The 13,234-nt window shown below is 58.5% G+C and overlaps 2 protein-coding genes and 1 long non-coding RNA gene across 3 annotated transcripts in view; 2 read left to right on the top strand and 1 right to left on the bottom strand.

Moving 5' to 3' along the window:
* The window catches only part of BOP1 (BOP1 ribosomal biogenesis factor), a 40,205-nt gene extending 33,370 nt beyond the window's left edge, over window positions 1-6,835 (top strand). Inside the window, exons 12-14 of the mRNA XM_064643485.1 lie at window positions 1,655-1,762; window positions 4,216-4,390; window positions 4,439-6,835. Of these exons, the coding sequence (XP_064499555.1) occupies window positions 1,655-1,762; window positions 4,216-4,369 (262 nt within the window). The 3' untranslated portion in view covers window positions 4,370-4,390; window positions 4,439-6,835. The remainder of the gene's footprint in view (window positions 1-1,654; window positions 1,763-4,215; window positions 4,391-4,438) is intronic.
* A 526-nt stretch (window positions 6,836-7,361) lies between these two features.
* LOC135408175 (uncharacterized) lies at window positions 7,362-8,223 on the bottom strand. Its single transcript, XR_010427312.1, has 2 exons — window positions 8,136-8,223; window positions 7,362-7,987 (listed from the first exon to the last, which is right to left on the bottom strand). It is a non-coding gene; the product is annotated as an uncharacterized LOC135408175 (long non-coding RNA).
* A 200-nt stretch (window positions 8,224-8,423) lies between these two features.
* LOC135408172 (collagen alpha-5(IV) chain-like) lies at window positions 8,424-10,025 on the top strand. The gene is given in 4 exon segments (XM_064643484.1): window positions 8,424-8,986; window positions 9,376-9,459; window positions 9,462-9,983; window positions 10,015-10,025. Coding segments are annotated over 4 exon segments (936 nt in total). The 5' UTR covers window positions 8,424-8,667.
* The last annotated feature ends 3,209 nt before the right edge of the window (window positions 10,026-13,234 follow it).

Below are 13,234 nucleotides of genomic sequence, written 5' to 3' on the forward strand. Positions count from 1 at the left end.
CCAGTTCCTAAATGGGCACAGTCTCAGCTCCCAGTTTATCCCAGTTCCCCTGGGGACAGTCTCAGCTCCCAGTTTATCCCAGTTCCCCTGGGGACACTCTCAGCTCCCAGTTTGTTCCAGTTCCCCTGGGGACAGTCTCAGCTCTCCAGAGCCCACAGCAGCTCCCAGTTTATCCCAGTTCCCCTGAGGACAGCCTCAGCTCCCAGTTTATCCCAGTTCCCCTGAGGACAGTCTCAGCTCCCAGTTTATCCCAGTTCCCCTGGGGACACTCTCAGCTCCCAGTTTATCCCAGTTCCCCTGGGCACAGTCTCAGCTCCCAGTTTATTCCAGTTCCTGTGGGAACAGTCTCAGCTCCCAGTTTGTCCCAGTTCCTAAATGGGGACAGTCTCAGCTCCCAGTTTATCCCAGTTCCCCTGGGCACAGTCTCAGCTCCCAGTTTATCCCAGTTCCCCTGGGCACAGTCTCAGCTCCCAGTTTGTCCCAGTTCCCCTGAGGACAGTCTCAGCTCCCAGTTTATCCCAGTTCCCCTGGGGACAGTCTCAGCTCCCAGTTTATTCCAGTTCCTGTGGGAACAGTCTCAGCTCCCAGTTTGTCCCAGTTCCTAAATGGGGACAGTCTCAGCTCTCCAGATCCCACAGCAGCTCCCAGTTTATCCCAGTTCCCCTGGGGACACTCTCAGCTCCCAGTTTGTCCCAGTTCCCCTGGGCAGACTCTCAGCTCCCAGTTTATCCCAGTTCCCCTCTCCCAGAGCCGGGGGGGGTGTCCCTAAATCCCATCCCATCCCGGATCCCCCGGGAAGGACCTGGCCCCCCTTTCTCCCCCCGTTCCCCCCATGCCAACCTCCCTCCCCGTGCCAGGCACCACCGCCGTGCCCTCCCCGTTCCCCCCATCTCACCATCCCTCCCCCCGTGCCAGGCACCACCACCGTGCCCTCCCCGTTCCCCCCATCTCACCATCCTCCCCCGTGCCAGGCACCACCGCCGTGCCCTCCCCGTTCCCCCCATGCCAACCTCCTCCCCCGTGCCAGGCACCACCGCCGTGCCCTCCCCGTTCCCCCCATGCCAACCTCCTCCCCCCGTGCCAGGCACCACCGCCGTGCCCTCCCCGTTCCCCCCATGCCAACAACATCCCTCCCCGTGCCAGGCACCACCGCCGTGCCCTCCCCGTTCCCCCCATGCCAACCTCCTCCCCCGTGCCAGGCACCACCGCCGTGCCCTCCCCGTTCCCCCCATGCCAACCTCCTCCCCCCGTGCCAGGCACCACCGCCGTGCCCTCCCCGTTCCCCCCATGCCAACCTCCCCCCTCATGCCCAGGCACCACCGCCGTGCCCTCCCCGTTCCCCCCATGCCAACCTCCTCCCCCGTGCCAGGCACCACCGCCGTGCCCTCCCCGTTCCCCCCATGCCAACCTCCTCCCTCATGCCCAGGCACCACCGCCGTGCCCTCCCCGTTCCCCCCATTCCAACCTCCTCCCTCATGCCCAGGCACCACCGCCGTGCCCTCCCCGTTCCCCCCATGCCAACATCCCCCCTCATGCCCAGGCACCACCGCCGTGCCCTCCCCATTCCCCCCATGCCAACATCCCCCCTCATGCCCAGGCACCACCGCCGTGCCCTCCCCGTTCCCCCCATGCCAACCTCCTCCCTCATGCCCAGGCACCACCGCCGTGCCCTGCGCAGCGTGGCCTTCCACCGGCACTACCCACTCTTCGCCTCCGGCTCCGACGACGGCACCGTCATCGTCTGCCACGGGATGGTCTACAAGTATGTGGGGCTGGGGGGGCTGGGCTGGGGGCTCCTCTCCTCCAGCAGAGCCTGTGGGGCCCCTGGGGGCGGGACACAGCATTTTTGGGGTGGGACACAGCATTTTTGGGGGTAGGACACGGCATTTTTGGGGCGGGACACAGCATTTCTGGGGTGGGACACAGCATTTTTGGGGTGGGACACAGCATTTCTGGGGTGGGACACAGCATTTTTGGGGTGGGACACAGCATTTTTGGGATAGGGCTCAGCATTTCTGGGGCAGATTGTAACATGGACACAGCATTTTTGGGGTGGGACACAACATTTTTGGGGCGGGACACAGCATTTCTGGGGTGGGACACAGCATTTTTGGGGTGGGACACAGCATTTCTGGGGTGGGACACAGCATTTTTGGGGTGGGACACAGCATTTTTGGGATAGGGCTCAGCATTTCTGGGGCAGATTGTAACATGGACACAGCATTTTTGGGGTGGGACACAGCATTTTTGGGATAGGGCTCAGCATTTCTGGGGCAGATTGTAACATGGACACAGCATTTTTGGGGTGGGACACAACATTTTTGCGGTAGGACACAGCATTTCTGGGGTAGGACACAGCATTTTTGGGGCAGATTGTAACACGGACACAGCATTTCTGGGGTAGGACACAGCATTTCTGGGGTAGGACACAGCATTTCTGGGGTAGGACACGGCATTTTTGGGGTAGGACACAGCATTTTTGGGGCAGATTGTAACACAGACACAGCATTTCTGGGGTGGGACACAGCATTTTTGGGGTAGGACACAGCATTTTTGGGGTGGGACACAGCATTTCTGGGGTGGGACACAGCATTTTTGGGGTGGGACACAGCATTTTTAGGGTAGGACACAGCATTTTTGGGGTAGGACACAGCATTTCTGGGGTGGGACACAGCATTTCTGGGGTAGGACACAGCATTTTTGGGGTGGGACACAGCATTTCTGGGGTAGGACACAGCATTTTTGGGGTGGGACACAGCATTTCTGGGGTGGGACACAGCATTTCTAGGGTGGGACACAGCATTTTTGGGGTAGGACACAGCATTTCTGGGGTAGGACACGGCATTTTTGGGGTAGGACACGGCATTTTTGGGGTAGGACACAGCATTTTTGGGGGTAGGACACAGCATTTTTATGGTAGGACACAGCAGGCTGGGACACAGCATTTTTAGGGTAGGACACAGCATTTTTGGGGTAGGACACAGCATTTTTGGGGTGGGACACAGCATTTTTGGGGTAGGACACAGCATGTTTGGGGTGGGACACAGCATTTTTGGGGTGGGACACAGCATGTTTGGGGTAGGACACAGCATTTTTGGGGTGGGACACAGCATGTTTGGGGTAGGACACAGCATTTCTGGGGTAGGACAGAGCTTTTTTGGAGGTAGGACACAGCATTTCTTGGGTAGGACACAGCATTTTTGGGGCAGATTGTAACACGGACACAGCATTTCTGGGGTGGGACAGCATTTTTGGGGCAGGACACAGCATTTTTGGGGTGGGACACAGCATTTTTGGGGTGGGACACAGCATTTCTGGGGTGGGACACGGCATTTTTGGGGTAGGACACGGCATTTTTGGGGTAGGACACAGCATTTTTTGGGGTAGGACACAGCATTTTTATGGTAGGACACAGCAGGCTGGGACACAGCATTTTTAGGGTAGGACACAGCATTTTTGGGGTAGGACACAGCATTTTTGGGGTGGGACACAGCATTTTTGGGGCAGGTCACAGCATTTTTGGGGTGGGACACAGCATTTTTAGGGTAGGACACAGCATTTTTGGGATAGGACACAGCATTTTGGGGTAGGACACAGCATTTTTGGGATAGGACACAGCATTTTTGGGATGGGACACAGCATTTCTGGGGTGGGACACAGCATTTTTGGAGCAGATTGTAACACGGACACAGCATTTCTTGGGTAGGACACAGCATTTTGGGGTAGGACAGAGCATTTTTGGGGTGGGACACAGCATTTTTGGGGTAGGACACAGCATTTCTGGGGTGGGACACAGCATTTTTGGGACTGGACACAGCATTTTTGGGGTGGGACACAGCATTTTTGGGACTGGACACAGCATTTTTGGGGTAGGACAGAGCATTTTTGGGGTGGGACACAACATTTTTGGGACTGGACACAGCATTTCTGGGGTGGGACACAGCATTTCTGGGGTGGGACACAGCATTTCTGGGGTGGGACACAGCATTTCTGGGGTGGGACACAACATTTTTGGGACTGGACACAGCATTTCTGGGGTGGGACACAGCATTTTTGGGATAGGACACAGCATTTTGGGGTAGGACACAGCATTTTTGGGATAGGACACAGCATTTTGGGATAGGACACAGCATTTTGGGGTAGGACACAGCATTTTTGGGGCGGTTTTGGGGAGGTTGGAGCCCCCACTGACCTGTCCCCCCTCCACCCCCCCAGTGACCTGCTGCAGAACCCGCTGCTGGTGCCCGTGAAGGTGCTCAAGGGCCACGTTCTCACCCTGGACCTGGGGGTCCTGGACGTGCTTTTCCACCCCACCCAGCCCTGGGTCTTCTCCTCGGGCGCCGACGGCACCGTCCGGCTCTACACGTAGCTCATCCCGAGGGATCCTGGCCTTCCTCATCCCGAGGGATCCCGGCTCCTCATCCCGGGAGATCCCAACCCTGCTCCTCATCCCGAGGGATCCTGGGGCCCTGCTCCTCATCCCGAGGGATCCCAACCCTGCTCCTCATCCCGAGGGATCCCAACCCTGCTCCTCATCCCGAGGGATCCCGGCTCCTCATCCCGGGGGATCCCAACCCTGCTCCTCATCCCAAGGGATCCTGGGGCCCTGCTCCACATCCCGAGGGATCCCAGCCCTGCTCCTCATCCTGAAGGATCCCGGCCCTGCTCCTCATCCTGAGGGATCCCGGCCCTGCTCCTCATCCTGAGGGATCCCAGCCCTACTCCTCATCCCGAGGGATCCCAACCCTTCTCCTCATCCCGAGGGATCCCAACCCTGCTCCTCTTCCCGAGGGATCCCAACCCTGCTCCTCATCCCGAGGGATCCCAACCCTGCTCCTCATCCCGAGGGATCCCGGCCCTTCTCCTCATCCCGAGGGATCCCAACCCTGCTCCTCATCCCGAGGGATCCCGGCCCTGATCCTCATCCCGAGGGATCCCGGCCCTGCTCCTCATCCCGAGGGATCCCAACCCTGCTCCTCATCCCGAAGGATCCCGGCCCTGCTCCTCATCCCGAGGGATCCCAACCCTGCTCCTCATCCCGAAGGATCCCGGCCCTGCTCCTCATCCTGAGGGATCCCAACCCTGCTCCTCATCCCGAGGGATCCCGGCCCTGCTCCTCATCCCAAGGGATCCCGGCCCTGCTCCTCATCCCGAGGGATCCCGGCCCTGCTCCTCATCCCGAGGGATCCCAACCCTACTCCTCATCCCGAGGGATCCCAACCCTGCTCCTCATCCTGAGGGATCCCAGCCCTGCTCCTCATCCCGAGGGATCCCGGCCCTGCTCCTCCTCCCGAGGGATCCCAGCCCTGCTCCTCGTCCCGAGGGATCCCGGCCCTGCTCCTCATCCCGAGGGATCCCGGCTCCTCATCCCGAGGGATCCCGGCCCTGCTCCTCATCCTGAGGGATCCCAACCCTGCTCCTCATCCCAAGGGATCCCGGCCCTGCTCCTCATCCCAAGGGATCCCGGCTCCTCATCCTGAGGGATCCCGGCCCTGCTCCTCATCCCGAGGGATCCCAGCCCTGCTCCTCATCCTGAGGGATCCCATCCCTGCTCCTCATCCTGAGGGATCCCGGCTCCTCATCCCGAGGGATCCCGGCCCTGCTCCTCATCCCGAGAGATCCCATCCCTGCTCCTCATCCCGAGGGATCCTGGGGCCCTGCTCCTCATCCCAAGGGATCCCGGTTCCTCATCCCGAGGGATCCCAGCCCTGCTCCTCATCCCGAGGGATCCCGGCCCTGCTCCTCCTCCCGAGGGATCCCGGCCCTGCTCCTCATCCCGAGGGATCCCAACCCTGCTCCTCATCCCGAGGGATCCCAACCCTGCTCCTCATCCCGAGGGATCCCAGCCCTGCTCCTCGTCCCGAGGGATCCCGGCCCTGCTCCTCATCCCGAGGGATCCCGGCTCCTCATCCCGAGGGATCCCGGCCCTGCTCCTCATCCTGAGGGATCCCAACCCTGCTCCTCATCCCAAGGGATCCCGGCCCTGCTCCTCATCCCAAGGGATCCCGGCTCCTCATCCTGAGGGATCCCGGCCCTGCTCCTCATCCCGAGGGATCCCAGCCCTGCTCCTCATCCTGAGGGATCCCATCCCTGCTCCTCATCCTGAGGGATCCCGGCTCCTCATCCCGAGGGATCCCGGCCCTGCTCCTCATCCCGAGGGATCCCAACCCTACTCCTCATCCCGAGGGGTCCTGGCCCTGCTCCTCATCCCGAGGGATCCCAACCCTGCTCCTCATCCCGAGAGATCCCATCCCTGCTCCTCATCCCGAGGGATCCTGGGGCCCTGCTCCTCATCCCAAGGGATCCCAACCCTGCTCCTCATCCCGAGGGATCCCATCCCTGCTCCTCATCCCGAGGGATCCCGGCCCTGCTCCTCATCCCGAGGGATCCCGGTTCCTCATCCCGAGGGATCCCAACCCTGCTCCTCATCCCGAGGGATCCTGGCCCTGCTCCTCATCCCGAGGGATCCCGGCCCTGCTCCTCATCCTGAGGGATCCCAGCCCTGCTCCTCATCCCGGCCCTGCTCCTCATCCCGAGGGATCCCAACCCTGCTCCTCATCCCGAGGGATCCCAACCCTGCTCCTCATCCCGAGGGATCCCGGCCCTGCTCCTCATCCCAAGGGATCCCGGCCCTGCTCCGGATCCAGCACCCCCTGGGAGTGGGGCAGGGCTGGGACCATCACGGTGGGACTTTCCCAGAGCTGGAGACACCACGGTGGGACCCTCCTACCAGGACCACCACGTCCCACCGGGACCCTCCCGGAGCCCGGACCCTCCCGGGATCGTCGCTCCCGCTCCGGATTCCCGGGGCTCATTAAAACTCCTCTAGATACAATCCTGGCTGCCGTGTCCTGAATTCCCGGGGTGCCCCCTGTTCCCCCCCCTGGAACCCCCAGAGGGATCTGCTCCCTCTTCCCAGCAGCTCTTCCCAGGCTTGTTCCCTCAGGGCCCCGCTGGTGACAGGAGTGACACATCCCACAGGATCCAGGAGTCCCTGGGATGTGACAGGAGTGACAAATCCCACAGGATCCAGGAGTCCCTGGGATGTGACAGGAGTGACAAATCCCACAGGATCCAGGAGTCCCTGGGATGTGACAGGAGTGACAAATCCTCCTTCCAGAGGGGCCCCCCCCCACAACCCAAGTGTCCCCCCAGGCCCCCCCCCGTGCAGACAAAGAGGTGTCAAACCCCTCTGCCTTTACTTTTAATTTAAATTTACTCAGGACCCTCCTGTGCATTTTATTTTAATTCAAATTTACTCAGGACCCTCCTGTGCATTTTATTTTAATTCAAATTCACTCAGGACCCTCCTGTGCCCCCCCCCCCCCCGTGCAGACACAAAGAGGTGTCAAACCGGAGGGTGTGAGGAGCAAAGAGCTTTATTTAAAAATAAGTTTATGTACAATGTGTGTGTGTGAGGGGGGGGACGGGACACGGTCACATTCACCAGGGGGGGCCCGAGGGGGGGGGGGACAGGACCCCAAATTCATCATTGGGGGGGGGTTGGAAGCAGCAGTGAGGGGGGTCAGGATCCATCCTGCTCCCGGGGGGGATCCCGGGATGGTGCCAACCCTGGGATCCAGGTCATGGTGGAGCCCCTTCCCCTCATCCCAAACCCCCCCCGTGTGCCCCCCGGGGGGGGGCAGGACCCCCCCATTCAGCACTGGGGAACAGCAAGGGGGGGGTCAGGATCCATCCTGCTCCCGGGGAGGATCCCGGGATGGTGCCAACCCTGGGATCCAGGTCATGGTGGAGCCCCTTCCCCTCATCCCAAAACCCCCCGTGTGCCCCCCGGGGGGGGGCAGGACCCCCCTGTTCATCATTGGGGGGGTCTGGAAGCAGCAGGGGGGGGTCAGGATCCATCCTGCTCCCGGGGGGATCCCGGGATGGTGCCAACCCTGGGATCCAGGTCATGGTGGAGCCCCTTCCCCTCATCCCAAACCCCCCCCGTGTGCCCCCCGGGGGGGGCAGGACCCCCCATTCAGCACTGGGGAACAGCAAGGGGGGGTCAGGATCCATCCTGCTCCCGGGATGGTGCCAGCCCTGGGATCCAGGTCATGGTGGAGCCCCTTCCCCTCATCCCAAACCCCCCTCGTGTGCCCCCCGGGGGGGGGCAGGACCCCCCTGTTCATCACTGGGGGGGGCTGGAAGCAGCAGTGAGGGGGGTCAGGATCCATCCTGCTCCCGGGGGGATCCCGGGATGGTGCCAACCCTGGGATCCAGGTCATGGTGGAACCCCTTCCCCCCATCCCAGAGACCCCAAATGGGGCTGGGTGTGCCCCTCGTGTACCCCCCGGGGGGGGCAGGACCCCCTGATCAGCACTGGGGAGCAGCAGGGGGGGGGTCAGGATCCATCCTGCTCCCGGGATGGTGCCAACCCTGGGATCCAGGTCATGGTAGAACCCCTTCCCACCATCCCAAACCCCCCGTGTGCCCCCGGGGGGGGCAGGACCCCCCTGATCAGCACTGGGGAGCAGCAGGGGGGGGTCAGGATCCATCCTGCTCCCGGGATGGTGCCAGCCCTGGGATCCAGGTCATGGTGGAGCCCCTTCCCACCCATCCCAGAGCCCCCCGTGTGCCCCCCGGGGGGGGCAGGACCCCCCTGATCAGCACTGGGGAGCAGCAGGGGGGGGTCAGGATCCATCCTGCTCCCGGGGGGATCCCGGGATGGTGCCAGCCCTGGGATCCAGGTCAAGCTGGAGCCCCTTCCCCTCATCCCAGAGACCCCAAATGGGTCTGGGTGTGCCCCTGGTGTGCCCCCCGTGTGCCCCCCATCCAGAGGGAGCCGGGCAGGGAAGTGCAGGAAGACGTGGCAGTGCCCGGGGGGCCCCTGTGGTGGGGAGGGACCCCCCCCCAGTATTGCTGTGGATGGAGTTGGGGGGGCTCCCAGGGCTCCCAGGATCCAGGGATGGGGGGCTCCAGGATCTCCAGGGCTCCCAGGATCCAGGGATGGGGGGCTCCAGGATCTCCAGGGCTCCCAGGATCTGACCCAGGGGGTCTCCAGGATTCCCAGGATCTGACCCAGGGGGTCTCCAGGATCTCCAGGATCTCCAGGATCTGACCCAGGGGGTCTCCAGGAACTCCAGGGCTCCTAGGATCTGGTCCAGGGGGTCTCCAGGATCTCCAGGGCTCCCAGGATCTGACCCAGGGGGTCTCCAGGGTTCCCAGGATCTGACCCAGGGGGTCTCCAGGGCTCACAGGATCCAACCCAGGGGGGCTCCAGGATCTCCAGGGCTCCCAGGATCACATCCAGGCTCTCCAGGGCTCCCAGGATCAGATCCAGAGGGTCTCCAGGTCTCACAGGATCCCATCCAGGGCTCCCAGGATCAGATCCAGGCTCTCCAAGGACTCCCAGGTCACATCCAGGCTCTCCAGGGTTCCCAGGATCCCATCCATGGCTCCCAGGATCCCATCCAGGCTTTCCAGGGCTCCCAGGATCAGATCCAGAGGGTCTCCCTGGCTCCCAGGATCCCATCCAGGGCTCCCAGGATCCCATCCAGGGGCTCACAGGGTCACATCCAGGAGGTCTCCAGGGCTCCCAGGATCCCATCCAGGCTCTCCAGGGTTCCCAGGATCACATCCAGAGGGTCTCCAGGGCTCCCAGGATCAGATCCAGGAGGTCTCCAGGGTTTCCAGGATCCCATCCAGGGTTCCCAGAATCCCATCCATGGCTCCCAGGATCCCCTCCATGGTTCCCAGGATCAGATCCAGGCTCTCCAGGGACTCCCAGGATCAGATCCAGAGGGTCTCCAGGTCTCCCAGGATCCCCTCCCTGGCTCCGAGGATCCCATCCAGGCTCTCCAGGGGCTCCCAGGATCAGATCCAGAGGCTCTCCAGGGTTTCCAGGATCCCATCCATGTCTCCCAGGATCCCATCCAGGGCTCTCCAGGTTTCCCAGGATCCCCTCCATGGCTCCCAGGATCACATCCAGGCTCTCCAGGGCTCCCAGGATCAGATCCAGGGGGTCTCCAGGGACTCCCAGGGTCAGATCCAGAGGGTCTCCAGGGCTCCCAGGATCCCATTGATGGCTCCCAGGATCAGATCCAGGCTCTCCAGGGGCTCCCAGGGTCAGATCCAGAGGGTCTCCAGGGCTCCCAGGATCCCATCCAGGGTTCCCAGGATCAGATCCAGGGGGTCTCCCTGGCTCCCAGGATCAGATCCAGAGGGTCTCCAGGGGCTCCCAGGATCAGATCCAGGCTCTCCAGGGACTCCCAGGATCCCCTCCATGGCTCCCAGGATCCCATCCAGGCTCTCCAGGGCTCCCAGGATCACATCCAGGTCTCCCAGGATCCCATCCAGGCTCTCCAGGGTTCCCAGGATCATATCCAGGGGCTCACAGGATCCCATCCAGGCTCTCCATGGCTCCCAGGATCCCATCCATGGCTCCCAGGATCCCATCCAGGGTTCCCAGGATCACATCCAGGCTCTCCAGGGGCTCCCAGGGTCAGATCCAGAGGCTCTCCAGGGCTCCCAGGATCAGATCCAGAGGGTCTCCAAGGGCTCCCAGGATCCCATCCAGGGGCTCCCAGGATCCCATCCAGGGCTCCCAGGATCCCATCCAGGGGCTCCCAGGATCCCATCCAGGCTCTCCAGGGTTCCCAGGATCCCATCCAGGGTTCCCAGGATCCCCTCCCTGGCTCCCAGGATCACATCCAGGGGGTCTCCAGGGCTCCCAAGATCAGATCCAGAGGCTCTCCAGGGCTCCCAGGGTCAGATCCAGAGGCTCTCCAGGGCTCCCAGGATCCCATTGATGGCTCCCAGGATCAGATCCAGGCTCTCCAGGGTTCCCAGGATCCCCTCCCTGGCTCCCAGGATCACATCCAGGGGCTCTCCAGGGCTCCCAGGATCAGATCCAGAGGCTCTCCAGGGTTCCCAGGATCAGAACCAGAGGCTCTCCAGGTCTCCCAGGATCCCCTCCATGGCTCCCAGGATCCCATCCAGGCTCTCCAGGGTTCCCAGGATCACATCCAGGGTTCCCAGGATCCCATCCAGGCTCTCCAGGTCTCCCAGGATCCCATCCAGGCTCTCCAGGTCTCCCAGGGTCAGATCCAGAGGGTCTCCAGGGGCTCCCAGGATCCCATCCAGGGTTCCCAGGATCAGATCCAGGCTCTCCATGGATCCCAGGATCAGATCCAGAGGGTCTCCAGGGCTCCCAGGATCCAGGGATGGGGGTCTCCAGGGCTCCCAGAATCCCATCCAGGCTCTCCATGGATCCCAGGATCAGATCCAGAGGGTCTCCAGGGACTCCCAGGGTCACATCCAGGGGCTCCCAGGATCCCATCCAGGGTTCCCAGGATCAGATCCAGGGGTCTCCATGTCTCCCAGGACCCCCTCCCTGGCTCACAGGACCCCATCCAGGCTCTCCATGGATCCCATCCAGGGGCTCACAGGGTCACATCCAGGCTCTCCATGGATCCCAGGATCAGATCCAGAGGGTCTCCAGGGGCTCCCAGGATCCCCTCCAGGCTCTCCCTGGCTCACAGGACCCTCACCAGCCGGCCCAGCGTCTCGGCCACCTTGACACGCACGGCGGGCACGGGGTCCTTGAGCAGCAGGTTCAGGGCTGGAGGAAAGGGGAGAATTAAATTAAATTTACTCAGGACCCTCCTCTGCCTTTACTTTTAATTTAAATTTACTCAGGACCCTCCTGTGCATTTCATTTTAATTTTAATTTACTCAAGACTCACCCGTGTCTTTACTTTTAATTCAAATTTACTCAGGACCATCCTGTGCATTTATTTCTAATTTTAATTTACTCAGGACCATCCAGTGCATTTCAGTTTAATTTAAATTTACTCAGGACCATCCTGTGCCTTTACTTTTAATTTTAATTTACTCAGGATTCACCTGTGCATTTAATTTTAATTTAAATTTACTCAGGACCCTCCTGTGCCTTTACCTTTAATTTAATTTTAATTCAAATTTACTCAGGACCCTCCTGTGCATTTACTTTTAATTTAAATTTACTCAGGACCCTCCTGTGCATTTAATTTTAATTTTAATTTACTCAGGATTCACCTGTGCCTTTAATTTTAATTTTAATTTACTCAGGACCACCCTGTGCATTTACTTTTAATTTAAATTTACTCAGGACCCTCCTCTGCATTTCATTTTAATTTAAATTTACTCAGGACCATCCCATGCATTTATTTCTAATTTAAATTTACTCAGGACCCTCCTCTGCATTTACTTTTAATTTAAATTTACTCAGGACCCTCCTGTGCATTTAATTTTAATTTAAATTTACTCAGGACCCTCCTCTGCATTTTATTTTAATTTAAATTTACTCAGGACCCTCCTGTGCATTTATTTCTAATTTAAATTTCCTCAGGACCATCCTGTGCCTTTAATTTTAATTTAAATTTACTCAGGACCTTCCTGTGCCTTTATTTCTAATTTACATTTACTCAGGACCCTCCTGTGCATTTATTTCTAATTTTAAATTTACTCAGGACCTTCCTCTGCATTTATTTCTAATTTAAATTTACTCAGGACCCTCCTCTGACTTTAATTTTAATTTAAATTTACTCAGGACCCTCCTGTGCCTTTAATTTTAATTTAAATTTACTCAGGACCCTCCTCTGCATTTAATTTTAATTTAAATTTACTCAGGACCACCCTGTGCATTTAATTTAATTTAAATTTACTCAGGACCATCCTCTGCCTTTACTTTTAATTTAAATTTACTCAGGACCCTCCTCTGCATTTCATTTTAATTTAAATTTACTCAGGACCATCCCATGCATTTATTTCTAATTTAAATTTACTCAGGACCCTCCTCTGCCTTCACCTCTAATTTAAATTTACTCAGGACCATCCTGTGCCTTTAATTTTAATTTAAATTTACTCAGGACCCTCCTGTGCCTTTACTTCTAATTTAAATTTACTCAGGACCCTCCTCTGCCTTTAATTTTAATTTAAATTTACTCAGGACCTTCCTGTGCATTTAATTTTAATTTAAATTTACTCAGGACCATCCTGTGCCTTTACTTTTAATTTAAATTTACTCAGGACCCTCCTCTGCCTTTAATTTTATTTTAATTTACTCAGGACCATCCTGTGCATTTAATTTTAATTTTAATTTACTCAGGATTCACCTGTGCCTTTAATTTTAATTTAAATTTACTCAGGACCACCCTGTGCATTTAATTTTAATTTAAATTTACTCAGGACCATCCTCTGCTTTTACTTTTAATTTAAATTTACTCAGGACCCTCCTCTGCATTTTATTTTA

The sequence above is a fragment of the Pseudopipra pipra genome, unplaced genomic scaffold (assembly GCF_036250125.1).
Source record: "Pseudopipra pipra isolate bDixPip1 unplaced genomic scaffold, bDixPip1.hap1 HAP1_SCAFFOLD_210, whole genome shotgun sequence".
NCBI classification, from domain to species: Eukaryota; Metazoa; Chordata; class Aves; order Passeriformes; family Pipridae; genus Pseudopipra; species Pseudopipra pipra.